A 12,909-nucleotide genomic window follows, 5' to 3' on the forward strand; every position below is an offset into this window, starting at 1 on the left:
AAGACATTTTAAAATATAGAACTTTTATATATCATTTAGATAAGAGGATACAGCAGGGAACAGTTTGGAATACTAATAAGTTAAAACACAATGACTCAATTATTTCATACCAACCTTATTTGATAGACATTACTGGATTTTTGTCAATACCTTTTACTATATTATTTGGAATTTTTATATGGAACTATGTATAAATTTTTGACATTTTCAGAGATGACTTAAATAACAACAGTCTTGAGCATAACATCATAATTTTGTCTATTTTCTTTTTTAGTGCCGTAAAGCAGGATCTGCCATTTCTAAACACTATAAGGTTTATAAGCGTCCTAACTGTGCACAGTGCCACTGCAAAATTAGAGTGTGTCGCTTAGGGGAGAACAGCAGGATGACGTATTTCTGTCCTCACTGTCAGAAAGAAAACCCTCAACATGTTCAAATATGGTAAGATGTCTGATTGAGACACACTCTCTTAGCAGCTAATAACCAGAGCATGTGTCTGAAGGACTGCCACGCTATTGGTACATAGCACACTGAAATTGAAATTACCGATAAAAACCAGTGCGTGTGAATGAGTGCATGAGTCAGATCCAGAGTTAAGCATCAGAACTAGAAGCAGAATCATTAGTTTTTAAAGTTAGTAGGAATTCTCACAGATCCGGTTTGTAGAATAGTATAAAAAACTGAAAACCAAATATTAGAAATACTGACTTTGGGGTAGTCGGGGTAGAATGAGGACGATTCCTGACTGATGTGGTAGTAGACTGTTTTACCCTAGATGCACAGAACACGTGAAACTCAAGAAGGATGACCAAAATGCGAGTGCTTCACTCCTTCTTTAAAAGGGGAACAAGAATACCCTTGGCAGAGAATAGGGAGGCAAAGTTTAGAACAGAGGCAGAAGGAACACCCATTCAGAGCCTGCCCCATATGTGGCCCATACATATACAGCCACCAAACTAGATAAGATGGATGAAGCAAAGAGGTGCAGGGTGACAGGAACCGGATGTAGATCTCTCCTGAGAGACACAGCCAGAATACAGCAAATACATAGGCGAATGCCAGCAGCAAACCACTGAACTGAGATCGGGACCCCTGTTGAAGGAATCAGAGAAAGGACTGGAAGAGCTTGAAGGGGCTGGAAACCCCATATGAACAACAATGCCAACCAACCAGAGCTTCCAGGGACTAAGCCACTACCTAAAGACTGTACATGGACTGACCCTGGGCTCCAACCTCATAGGTAGCACTGAATAGCCTAGTAAGAACACCAGTGGAAGGGGAAGCCCTTGGTCCTGCCAAGACTGAACCCCAGTGAACATGATTGTTGTGGGAGGGTGGTAATGAGGGGAGGATGGGGAGGGGAAGCCCATATAGAAGGGTAGAGGGAGAGGTTAGAGGGATGTTGGCCGGGGAAACCGGGAAGAGGAATAACAATCAAAATGTAAATAAGAAATACTTAAGTTAGTAAAGATTAAAAAAAAAAAGGAAGGACATTTCATTTGCTACTTGTCAAGATGGTAATGGCTGAGAGTTATCAGCATGTGTAGTTTTAGGTGAAGTCTGAAATGCTCAGTGCACTGAGAATGGTTGACAAAGTGAGCAGAGACAAGAGCTTCTGTGACCTATTGTTTTTGAGTGGGAGGAAACAAAATGATGTGATTGGGAAAAGGAAGGAAGTAGACCTTGCTGAGTCTACACAAGACCAGAGGAGGAGGGTAGACCACTGTATCTGTGGAGAAACCTAGACGTACCGCTTGCATTTTCCTAAACATATCCATATCACTTGCTTTTTCGTCCTGTGTTCTACTTTTGTTTAACTCTTATTCTGGCTCCCAATTCTAAGCTATTTTACACCCCCCTCCTGTTAGCCTATTTTATTATCACATAATAGGGCATATTAGACAATAAACTATTTTTGCTTTATGGGTTTCTGGTTTTATTTTTCATAACAGGACTATTTTTTCTTACTACAGTCATACATTTATTCAACTCTATGCACTTAACACAGTACCAAGCACATTGAAATCCTTCTGTGATTTTGCCTCATGGATAAATGATTAATGCTCTGTGTTTTCTAGTATCTATTTTTTTTTTGCAGCATTTAAGATTTAAAGTTTTCCATTTTCTTCCAGGCAGTCAAGTAAATGATATTTAATCCTAGAAACAAAATATTTGTCAATTTCAAGGGGTTTAGAAATGAGGTTTTAAAGACTCATGGGGTTCCTGAAGGAGATTAGATTTACTTGTGAGCCCTGAGATACTGGAAGTGTCGTGGGGCTTGTGATCCCTCCCCTCTAACCCACCGAACCCTGTTTTGTATGCTGGCTTCCAGTTTAACATGTTGGAGAACGATTTACGAAATGCAAGAAAAATGCAGATATGATTTTCAAGGCTTTAAAACCAATACTGCTTGCCCTATTTTTAATATTTCTGTGAATAAATATATTCTCTACTTCTGCTAAATATCTAAACACTTTTTACATTACTAAATTTTGTTTTTGTTTTAATTTACAGTTATTTCAAGGATTGGGCTTGGAGCTTAGTGGTAGCACACTTACCTAGCAAGGCTCCAGGCCAGTTTTCAATCCTTAGGCTCTGGAAAACCCCTACAAAGAGAGCACAGTTGAGAGGAGAGGGGAGTGGAGGGAGGAAGGGAGGGGGTGAGAGAGAGACAGAGAGAGAGAGAGAGACAGAGCGAGAGAGAGAGAGAGAGAGAGAGAGAGAGAGAGTGTAAAAGCCTCAGAAGTCCCCAAACACTGATCCAAATGATTCTCTATCCATGAAAGTCTCCCAACTCCCCTAACTGTCATGAGTCCTTCTAAATTTTTTAAATATTTGGTGATCACATCCCATTTTAAGTGCCTATAAATTTATTGTTGGCTCTTAATAAATAGTGAGCATAGCCTACACATGAGAATACTACTGTATTAGGTGAAGCTGACTCTTTTATAGTCTTACAGGTTTTTTTTTTAATTTTTGGATGTATTACTTTCTTTCTTTTTTTTTTTCTTTTTTCTTTTTTGGAGCTGGGGACCGAACCCAGGGCCTTGTGCTTGCTAGGCAAGCGCTCTACCACTGAGCTAAATCCCCAACCCCTATTACTTACTTTCTTATTATTTGCCAGGCTGGAAAGTAGGTACACACACCATTAAGCAGGGTGGTGGAAGTGTTGTAAAGTGCTATATTGAATGACAAGGGAGCTACAGAGATGGAAACTGAGCTATCCAGGAAGGACAAGATCATCTTTCTCAGCTTAGTGTCGATGAAGTGGGGATTCATCCCAGGGAGAAAACATCTAATTTATGTGGAGACTGCTTTGAAACATCTAGAATAGAAAGTGCTTGTAACTGACTGCAGGTTAATGAGAATTTAACGCTGTTTAGAAGGCAGTTCTTAGTATGGGCATCACATGCACAGATATCTGAAGTGCTGGACTTGAGGGTATTTAGAAGACTTAAAGTAACACTGAGTAAGTACTGAGTCTTAAAGAAAACTTAGTATTGATACAGTAAGCTTCCTTCTTTCTATCAAGAGCCATTGATCTCAGTTGCCATCTATAAAATACAGGCTAAAGGGATCATATATTCAAATAAATATAGAGGTAGTTTGTAGACTTAATAGAAAGACTATGGGAACCAGAGCCTTAAGAACTGGAAGCCGTGAAGCTAACCCAATAAGCAGCACTGTTGTTGTGCCTCCAGGTCTTACTGCTTCCATGTCTTACCTTCTTCACCTAAAGTTTGAAGCAGGAAATGCTGTAGAGCCGTAAGCTTGAGATTTGTTGATGGAATGGATATAGACTTCTTAGAGAGCTTTGTCCTATTTAGCCAAGAAAATGCTGTTACCCTTTGCTTAAACCAAGTGGCAGAGTTACAGACTAGGGGACCATAGATTTTGTTTGTAACATTGTCATAAGAGTTTTATGGCAATACAGCTTCTGCCACCCTTTAGGATAAAGCTGGAGGAATTTTATTTATTCAAGTTGGGGTGCCAGAAGCTTGAGTGATATCTTCAACATAAAGTGCTGATATGTCTGTCTTCCTTCTGAAGGTCCTAAGGGATGAGCCATCCCTTGCTTCATTGAGCCTCTGGTGGCTGCCAGCATGCTTTGACATGTGGTTAAGTCACTGCAGTTTCGGCCTGTTTTAACAGCACCTCCTCCTTTTCTGTGTCTGCCTTTTTCCCCCTTATGAAGACATTTTCCCTGGGTCAGTATCCTCAATCTCACCTGCAAAGATTTTCTAAAGCAATACTTTCAGTTCTCTCATACCATGACCTGTTGTCTTTCAGAGACCATTCTTTAGTCTACTGCAGCAGGTTAAGTGGGAATTCTTGCAGAGACTGGGGTGAATTAATTACTGCTATGATTAAGAAATGGAACAACAACAACAAAAGAGACCCAGAAGCCTACAGATGAAAAAATGTAATCCTCTTATGTTCAGGATAGTAGAAGATGACAGTAAAAAGACTTCCATGCACACAGAGAATCTGAAGGTCATTTAAATTGTGTCCAACTGAATAAACGCAGCTCACTGCCTTTCAGAGCAAGTTGTGGCCAGGCGTTAGGTCAGGGGAGCAAATTCTGTAGGTTTAAAGTTCCATACAGATATGAGATACTGTGTTATAAGTCAAGGTAAAGATCAGAGAATCATAATGAGATGTATCTTACTTTCAGATATCCTTGTGCAATTCATAATTTTACCAAACAAACCTGGATGTAAGGGCCACTGTGTCTGCATATAAGGAGCAAGGTCTTACAGAAGGCAAGCCTATCTTTGAGAGTCAGGCTTCCTGCAAGAGTGCTTTCCGTGTTAACACTTTGGAGTCTGTGGTACCGCTGTGGCACTGCCTTACTGCATGTAACCCGAGATAGGAAAGTAATAGAGTGTTAGAGAACATTTTCTCGTCAATCAGTAATGGCCAGTCGGAGAATCATGATTTACACTCATCCCTAAAAATCAGATTTAGTTTTATTGTTTCTTGACCTAATACCTACATATCAAATAATGAGACTTAGTAGATATAAAGAGGGTTTGTGAGAACTAACACACAGATATCTTTTTATCATTATGGAATAAAAAGTCAGTATTTTGCTTAGCAAATATAGTTGAAAAATCTAGAAAATCTAGATTTTCTAGATTTTTCTTTTCTTGGAACATGACGGCAGGTAAAGCTTTTCTCATTTTTTCCTTTTTCCCCATTGTTCTTTATTTTGTGATTATAGTATAATTACCCCATTCTCCCTTCCCTTTCTTCCTTCCAACCCCTATATACTCCTCCTTTCTCTCTTTCAATGTGTCCAATCTTCATTTTAGATTTAGCATAATCTTCTCTTTTTCTGAATAAATGGAATAAGTAATATATCAGCTCTGCTCTGGAAAATACTCTTTAAATTATTTACAAAATACTTCCTGCTGGTTATAGCTAATGCTCCTGGTTTGTGTGTGTGTGTGTGTGTGTGTGTGTGTGTGTGTGTGTGTGTGTGTGTTTAAGCACAGTGCTTTTATTTTAAAAACACAGTAAAAAGTTCATTTCGGAATTTGGCAGCAATCTGTAATACGTAGAGTTTAGCTATCACATGTGTCCATAATGACTTGTATCTGATAGTAAGTGAAATTGGGATATCAATGTTCCTAAAATGTCCAGAACTTATAAGAAAAGAGTATTAAGAGTACAAGTGATTGATTTAGAAGATGATTTTACAGCAAACTGCCAACAAGAATGCTGAAATCAGCTGGACTCCTAAAGGACAGGATTGCTTTACCGACTCAGTAGCTCGGAAGTCTGAAGAGCAGTGGTCCTGCATGGTTTGCACCCTCATAAACAAACCCTCGGCTACGGCCTGCGATGCTTGCCTGACGACAAGGCCTGTGGGTAAGAGTGACATTTTATTTTGAGTTCATAAAATTTGTAAGGGGACTTACTGTACAGTCAGGAATAGATTTTGCTCCACCTTGATATTCCATAACCAACTAAAATGCTATCATTCTCTGGTTTAGAGAAATTGCCAGCCTTTTCATGTAAACTAGCCTGATGGCCTGTGGGAAGTATGAAAGAAAGGAAGGAAGGAAGAAAGAAAGAAAGAAAGAAAGAAAGAAAGAAAGAAAGAAAGAAAGAAAGAAAGAAAGAAAGAGGGAAGGGAAAACATGCTTGTCCTAAAACAGTGTGTGCCTTTGTATCTCAAACAGAGATGATCACATCTGTTCTCCACTGTTTCTAATGAATTATTCAATAAAGCTTTGTTTTATGCAGATTTCAGCAACTTTCCAGTTTGTTATTCAGTCCAAGTGTTTCATAAATTGAAAGGGAGGAATTCTGTAAGAATATCTTTGCAGGTGGAATTGAAAAATGCTGAATTTTTTCCTCTTCTTTCTCCTTCCTACCCCTTGTTATTAAAATCTTTACCCAGACAATTGTACTGATTTCATTGAAATCCTTCAAAATTACTCTTTATAGCTCACAATCTCATGCGTTCAGAGAATGTAAAACCTCAGAGGAAACCTGTGATTAAGAGCCATCTCACTGATGCGGCTCCCATTGTGTGCCCGAAGCGTTATTTCTTTCCCCAATTAGAGAGGAGAAGGTTCATTCTTGACTTAAGGACCCCTGCATTGTGTTAGCGTCTGTATTGTGTTGTGTTCCCTGGGCCTGCGAGGCAGGCATCACCCCTTCAGCAGCTTTGCTAAGTCGCAGGAGGGATTGCACCTCCTTCAGTATCACCCAAGAGAGAAACTGCTAGAAAAACAGTCTTGAAATGCCTTTATACGTCTCATCAACTACTGTTTTTATTTACGAATATGCATGCATGTCTTACTTATAATATAGACCATATGCTGATCCCAAAACTCTAGGATACTTTTTGAAGCCTTTATTCTCATGAAAATCAAGTGTATAGAATTCTTAAATAAACCTTTCATTTGGTCCTGTCAGTAGAAAGATTCCTGTCCATACATTAGTCTCTAGCTGAGACTTTATGGGATATCCTTTTTAATTACTGCTCTGTAAAGCTTCACCTAATCTTAACAGAACTGAAAGCTGAATAATCTTTAGATTTCTAAACATAAAAAAGCAAATATAAATCTTTGTTAACATGGTCTTCTGGTTTCTATAGGTTGTTGATATTTTATTTTCTAAGCTGAAAATAGCTCACTATAATGTGTCTCAGTGAGCTTCACAATGTGCTTGTACATTTGCATACTGTAATGAACTAAATTTTTAAATCAAATCTATTTCAAATAGTCAGTATACTATATTTTTAGGAATATGTAAAATTACTTTTTTCTTTTCCAGATTCAGTGCTCAAAAATGAAGAGAATTCCATTGCCTTTAGCAACTTAGTGAAGTACCCTTTTAATAACTTTGAGAACACACACACTGAAATAAAGATCAACAGGAAAACTGTGTTTGGAAATACAACCCTTGTTTTGACTGATTTGAGCAACAAATCTAGTGCTTTGGCCAGAAAAAGCAGCCCAAGCCAGACAATAGATGGGGAATCTCAAATTTTTCTTCCTACAGACATATGTTTCAGTGATCCACAGCACATCTCCAAAGAAGGAGTAAACTATATAACTCAACCATCCAACAAGGTAAACATGTCGTCCACAGTTGGTGCCCAGTCTAAATTATTTACTTCAGCACATAAAAAATTGAAAACAGCTCACTCTTTGGCAACAGAACTTAAAAGTTACAACTCTGGACTTTCTAACAGGTAAGATGTTTCTAACTTTGCATTGTTTTTTGTTTGTTTTGTTTCTTTTTTATTTGTTTGTTTGTTTTTGTTTTTTGATACAGAGTCACTCTATATACCCCTGGCTACCCTGGCTCTCACCCTGCTGACCATGCTGGCCTCGAACACACAGAGGTCTGCCTGCCTCTGTCTCCTAGTATTCGAGGCATTCATCATTCCTTTTAGTATTTTTACTATCTGTAAGACAGTTATATTTCATCAGGTTCTAAGCAAACAAACCATTGCCAAGGAAGTTAAATTGCTTTTAATAACAACAGCACTGAAAAATTACCATAACAATTTGCTAGCTTTTCTTTCTCTAGCTAATTGATTTTAGAACAGAAAAGAAATGGAGCAGATTCTCCATTTCCAACCAGGTTCCTATTCTTTTCCTGAATGTAGCCAGGTGTTCCATATGACATATTTGGGAAATAGCTGAAAATACATAGAAACTGATTAAGACACCCACCGTCACACCAGTTAACTGTTGATACCTTACATACCGATGATCCTTGATTTCCAAGGTAGTCATACCCCAATGAACCTGTCATCAGTTGAAAATGCGGTCCCTTCCCCCAGCCTTTCTAACCTCAGTCTACCAACCGAACACTGTAGGGTCTCCTGCATGCCATGTGCCTACTTGGCATTTCTAGCTTGTCAATCGTTGTGGCTTACATGCCACTAGCTTGAGTCAAGACCAGAATTTGAGCTCTGGTTTCCTTCTACTGTATACCTGCTGCTTTTCACTTCTGGGTGGTGTCTACTGAGGTGTGTGCCTTTCTTTCTGAGAAACCAAAGTTCTGAGGGGGATAAAAGTTTAGTGTGTGTCTTCTATTTTACAAAAGAAAAACAAAAGACCCTTTGTTACGTTTCTGTTAAAGAACAACAACAAAAAAAATAAAAACAAACAGCTGTGTTTTTGGACATGGGAATGTTTTGTGGTTACTGGTGGTGTGTGCATGTTGGGAATGTGGAGGGTAGGAGGTGTGCTTGTTGTAGTTTGTCATCAAACTTAGCAACAAGCACCTTCATCCTCTGAGCCATTTCACTGACCCTTTATAGCATTTTAAATGAAGAGTAAACAAAGCAAATAATGGCTTTTATTACCAAAGGGAGACAGTTGCCATGGAACCTGAAGTAATCTCAGGGGAATTTGGATTAATAGATGTTCCTTATCTGGACCTTGGTGATGGAGAGATTCCTCCTCTGAACCATGTAGTAAAGGACCACCTGGTATAAATTTCTAATCTAAACACTGCGAATCCTTAAAGCTTGCTTCATAACACTTCTTAGTTTTTACCCAGTATGCGCCTTTCTATCTTAACGTTTTATCCTATCTCTAAATCTTCTATCATAAATTAATCCTGATAATTGACCCCTAGCTGATTTTTTTCAAAATATTTTGTTCATAATCATTTAACATCACTGATAGAACTGCTGCTTGTGATAAATTTGAATTAAGTTATAGGGGCTTGAACTTTTAAATGACTAGGTAAATTTATCTTTTCACTCATTAATGGCTCACGATAAAAATTAGAAAGAGCTACAGTCTGAGTTGGGAGGCTGTCCTATAGAAGAAAAATCACTTTTAATTAGTTTGTTTCTTCAGTGGCGTAACTGGAAGAAAGTGGAAGTGATTGCTTTAAAATATTGCACTATTTATTGTACCCAGATGCAATATCCACACATATTTTTACTTCTTTTATGCTAAGCAAAACAAAAGTACAACAGGCAAAAAAGCAGACAATGTAACTGATGAATTAAGAAGTAAAGAAACATTATATAACCTTAAATTTAAATGATTTCTCCATCAGCCATTAGCAGTAGAGTCCTAGGATTATTCACAGTGTGCAGCATAGTACAGCCATCGTGTGTGTGTGTGTGTGTGTGTGTGTGTGTGTGTGTGTGTGTGTGTGTGTGTATGTGTGTGTTGAATAGAAGAGTACCAGGATGAAACTCCACAATCAATCAAGATCAACTAGCAGAATAAATGTCAAGTGATGAAATGAATTCACCCAGCAGCCCTTCTGCACCCAGCTACTTTACAAGGAATAAATTGCAAATTACTGTCATTTATTTCATTTTTCTCCTTCTCTGGCAACTAGAGTGTTGATCTTGTGGACACGATGCCTAGCAGAGACTCACCACAAATCACTGTTAAAACAGGTGGTCCACTTGGAATTTATAGCCAGTTCATTTTCTTTGATAACCATAGGACAATTAATTTGACTTTTGTTCCCTTAATTAGTGATCTCTTTGTCATTCTGTTACAATGCCATGCTGATAAGGCTTATTTTTGGATTGGTCTCTAAATATACTTGGATGTTATCCAATTAACAGATGATCAATTAGATAATTGAACTAATTTTTAAGCTTTTGCTAATAGCTTCTAAAACCAGTTTAAAATCTTTGATCCAATTACTGTAAACACAGAAAAAAACGTGATGATCCATTTCCAAAGAAAGCATGTGTCCTAGCTGGAATGCCACACAAAGGATTGCATGGAAGAATAGGAGGACATCTTCATAATCCTCCCATTTCCCATGTCAGCTCCATCAGTTGTCTGGCAAGTCTGCATGTAATGCCTTCCTCTTGTTCTGCTTCACCTCTGGGAGTTAGTTCTCTGAAGTTGAAATTTCTGGTTTCCTTAGAGACGCAGTTGTGTTGTGTGATGTTTTGCTGGAAACTGTTTTATGAGAGGATGTTTTGCTTTTCTAGAAGCTGCCCGGTGAAAGGGCATGTGATGTTTTGCTGGAGTCAATGCTTGAGAGAACATCTGACATTTGGAAAGAGTATAACTATAACCCAGCCAACAGTGGACGACATTCTGGCATTGGTTAACATTGCTGGTCTTCATTGGGCTTTTCTGACACTGGCCTTCATTGAGGATGTTCTTGCAGTTGGTCATCTTGCTTTCTTTGGTCTTTGATTGTCCTGACTTCATAGAGAGAAACATACCAAAGAACTTCTGGTGGTATTCTGACTGCTTCTTTCTGCTTCAGCAGACTTGTGCTGATCAGGAGAGCCTTGAGGTTTCTTCTGAATCCAGCCACTATAGCTGATCATATTTGGTGGTTTGCTAGTGGACTGGACTGCTGAAAATAAAGATTAGAATCACCCCAAAGAACTATTTCTACATAGGTCCACGTCTCCCTTGTCCTATTAGCCATCTTCCTCCCTACCTTTAGTCAGTGGGCTATAAGCGAGGTTGGAGTGTTTAAGAACCCTTATAATGTAGGTTTTGAAAAATATAAGCCTACAGTTCTCAGTGCTTCACTTATTTAATTTTTGTTTACTTTAATCTTTGAAATAATATTGGATTGTCAGATCTACAGTCAGTTGGACTGATTAATTAAAAAATTATTCCCAAGCAGTATTTCAGTTTTATTAAATCATTTAATCTGTATTGAATGAATACAATCAAGAACTTATAAATTAGTTAATTTATAAATCAATTATAAATTAACTAATTATGGATAATTAGTTTTCCATCACAAGGATAGTCTTACCTACTGATTTCTTTATTGTTAATCTACTGCTTTATAAGATACTAAGAGTGGAACCTATGTGTTTTGCACATACCAGACAACTATTTCATCTTTTTATCATTAATTGAGAACGTGTTATGCCTCAAAACATTGTCCTTGATTCTAATAATGTCTACTCCAGCACACTACAGGCAGCAAGACCAGATCCAGCCTGACACCTGTTGTGTAATGTTTCATTTCCATTCGTTTAGTTATTTTTGTATTAAAAAACAACCAAATTGGGTAGTTGCCACAGAGACACACAACTTAAAATATGTGTTGTCTGAAACAGTTTTGCCAAATCCTGGTTTACTGTATTACTATGCTGTTTATGAATCAATATTCAAATGATGAACCTAATCACCAAAATAAGTTCATCTTTTCTCCTGCTAAATTTACCTACGAAAATGCTCTGCTACATTTTACTGTTTTTAAATAATGATTGAAACAAAGAGGCGCTAAGATAGCCTCTATTAAGCAGAATATTTAATTAACCTAGATAACGTTTTCAACCATAAAATTGAGGTTAGCTTGTGCATATTTAGAGCTGATGAGATGAGCCACTAGGAGCTTGCTTCCATTAATTCAGCACTTCACACCTTAATGCGCATGCGCATCACCTGGGAGTCTTGTTAGCAGGCAGCTGAGGAGTCCAAAGGGATTTGGACGAGGGATGGGTAGATGCATGTCTGAGGAGCCTCTGGGCGGTACTAATGTTTCTAGTTAGTAGAACACATTCTGGGTACCAAGAATAGGACAATGTAAAGGCATCTTTGTCTTCTGCTTTACACCAGGAAAGGCACAGAATGGAAGACAAATGAAGAAGGAAGGCACTGTCCCCTACCTTTGTACCTCAGAAAGCATGAGTAGTAAAGATCGTAAATATCTCCTCAGATCTCTCAAGTTTTCAGTTATAATTTAAGTCACATAAATTAGGAAATGTTGAACTAAACACTAGCAAAGATGGCATTTTAAAAATCATATAAAATTGTTTTGGCGGCTTCATCCCTAGCCCTGACTTATGTAGTTAAGGCTGGCCAGGCTGCCCTTGAACTAACAAACCTCTTGTCTCATTCTCCAGAGAAGTTGGGATTACAGGCCTGAACCACCAGGACAGTCAAAAGTATATATAAAACTGTATTTATGTGTGTGCATTTTAATAAGCACCTTTCTGTTTATTTCTTCTAATATACTTAGCTTTGTTTTCTTCTGTAAATTTTACTTAATACTGTTCAAGTTGTAGTTTTGAATCACCTCTGAAGGTCATTGGTGCAAGGAACAGTGATAAGTTTTGTAATGTGGTGGCTTGATGCAGTGGGAAGGGGTGCCTCAGTGGGCCCATCAGAGGCATTCCTCTCCCCATCCCCTGAGGTACCAGCCATACAATGGATCTAGTATACAATAAAGTTTATTTGTGACATGGGAACAGGGAGTGAGAAGGAGTGAAGGCAGAGAAAGAAAGGGGACAGAGAAGGACAGAGGAGAGAGGAGAGAGAAAGAAGAAAATAGGCTGGCTAGGGACACATGGAGGTGGGGAGAGGACAGAGAGGGAAAGAGAAAGAGAGAAAGGCCTGAAAGAGAGAGAGAGGCTAAACAGTCCTTTTATACCAAGTCAGTCTCATACCTAGCTATTGCTAGGTAACTGTTCGGAGG

At 38.4% G+C, this 12,909-nt stretch overlaps 1 protein-coding gene across 5 annotated transcripts in view; it reads left to right on the forward strand.

Annotated features, from left to right (window-relative positions):
* The window catches only part of Neil3 (nei-like DNA glycosylase 3), a 60,019-nt gene that overhangs the window by 41,931 nt on the left and 5,179 nt on the right, over positions 1-12,909 (forward strand). For 4 of the 5 annotated variants that reach the window (XR_010058285.1, XR_005494578.2, XR_005494579.2 and 1 more), the window contains 3 exons: positions 275-441; positions 5,706-5,874; positions 7,291-7,711. Coding sequence is in view for 1 of the 5 variants with exons in the window: in NM_001170346.1 (NP_001163817.1) it covers positions 275-441; positions 4,529-4,544; positions 5,721-5,874; positions 7,291-7,711 (758 nt within the window). In the remaining 4 variants the exon portion in view is untranslated. Of the gene's footprint in view, positions 1-274; positions 442-4,528; positions 4,545-5,705; positions 5,875-7,290; positions 7,712-12,909 lie in introns of all 5 variants that reach the window. The other variant, NM_001170346.1, reaches the window with a different exon arrangement.

This window comes from Rattus norvegicus, chromosome 16 (assembly GCF_036323735.1).
Source record: "Rattus norvegicus strain BN/NHsdMcwi chromosome 16, GRCr8, whole genome shotgun sequence".
Classification (NCBI taxonomy): Eukaryota; Metazoa; Chordata; class Mammalia; order Rodentia; family Muridae; genus Rattus; species Rattus norvegicus.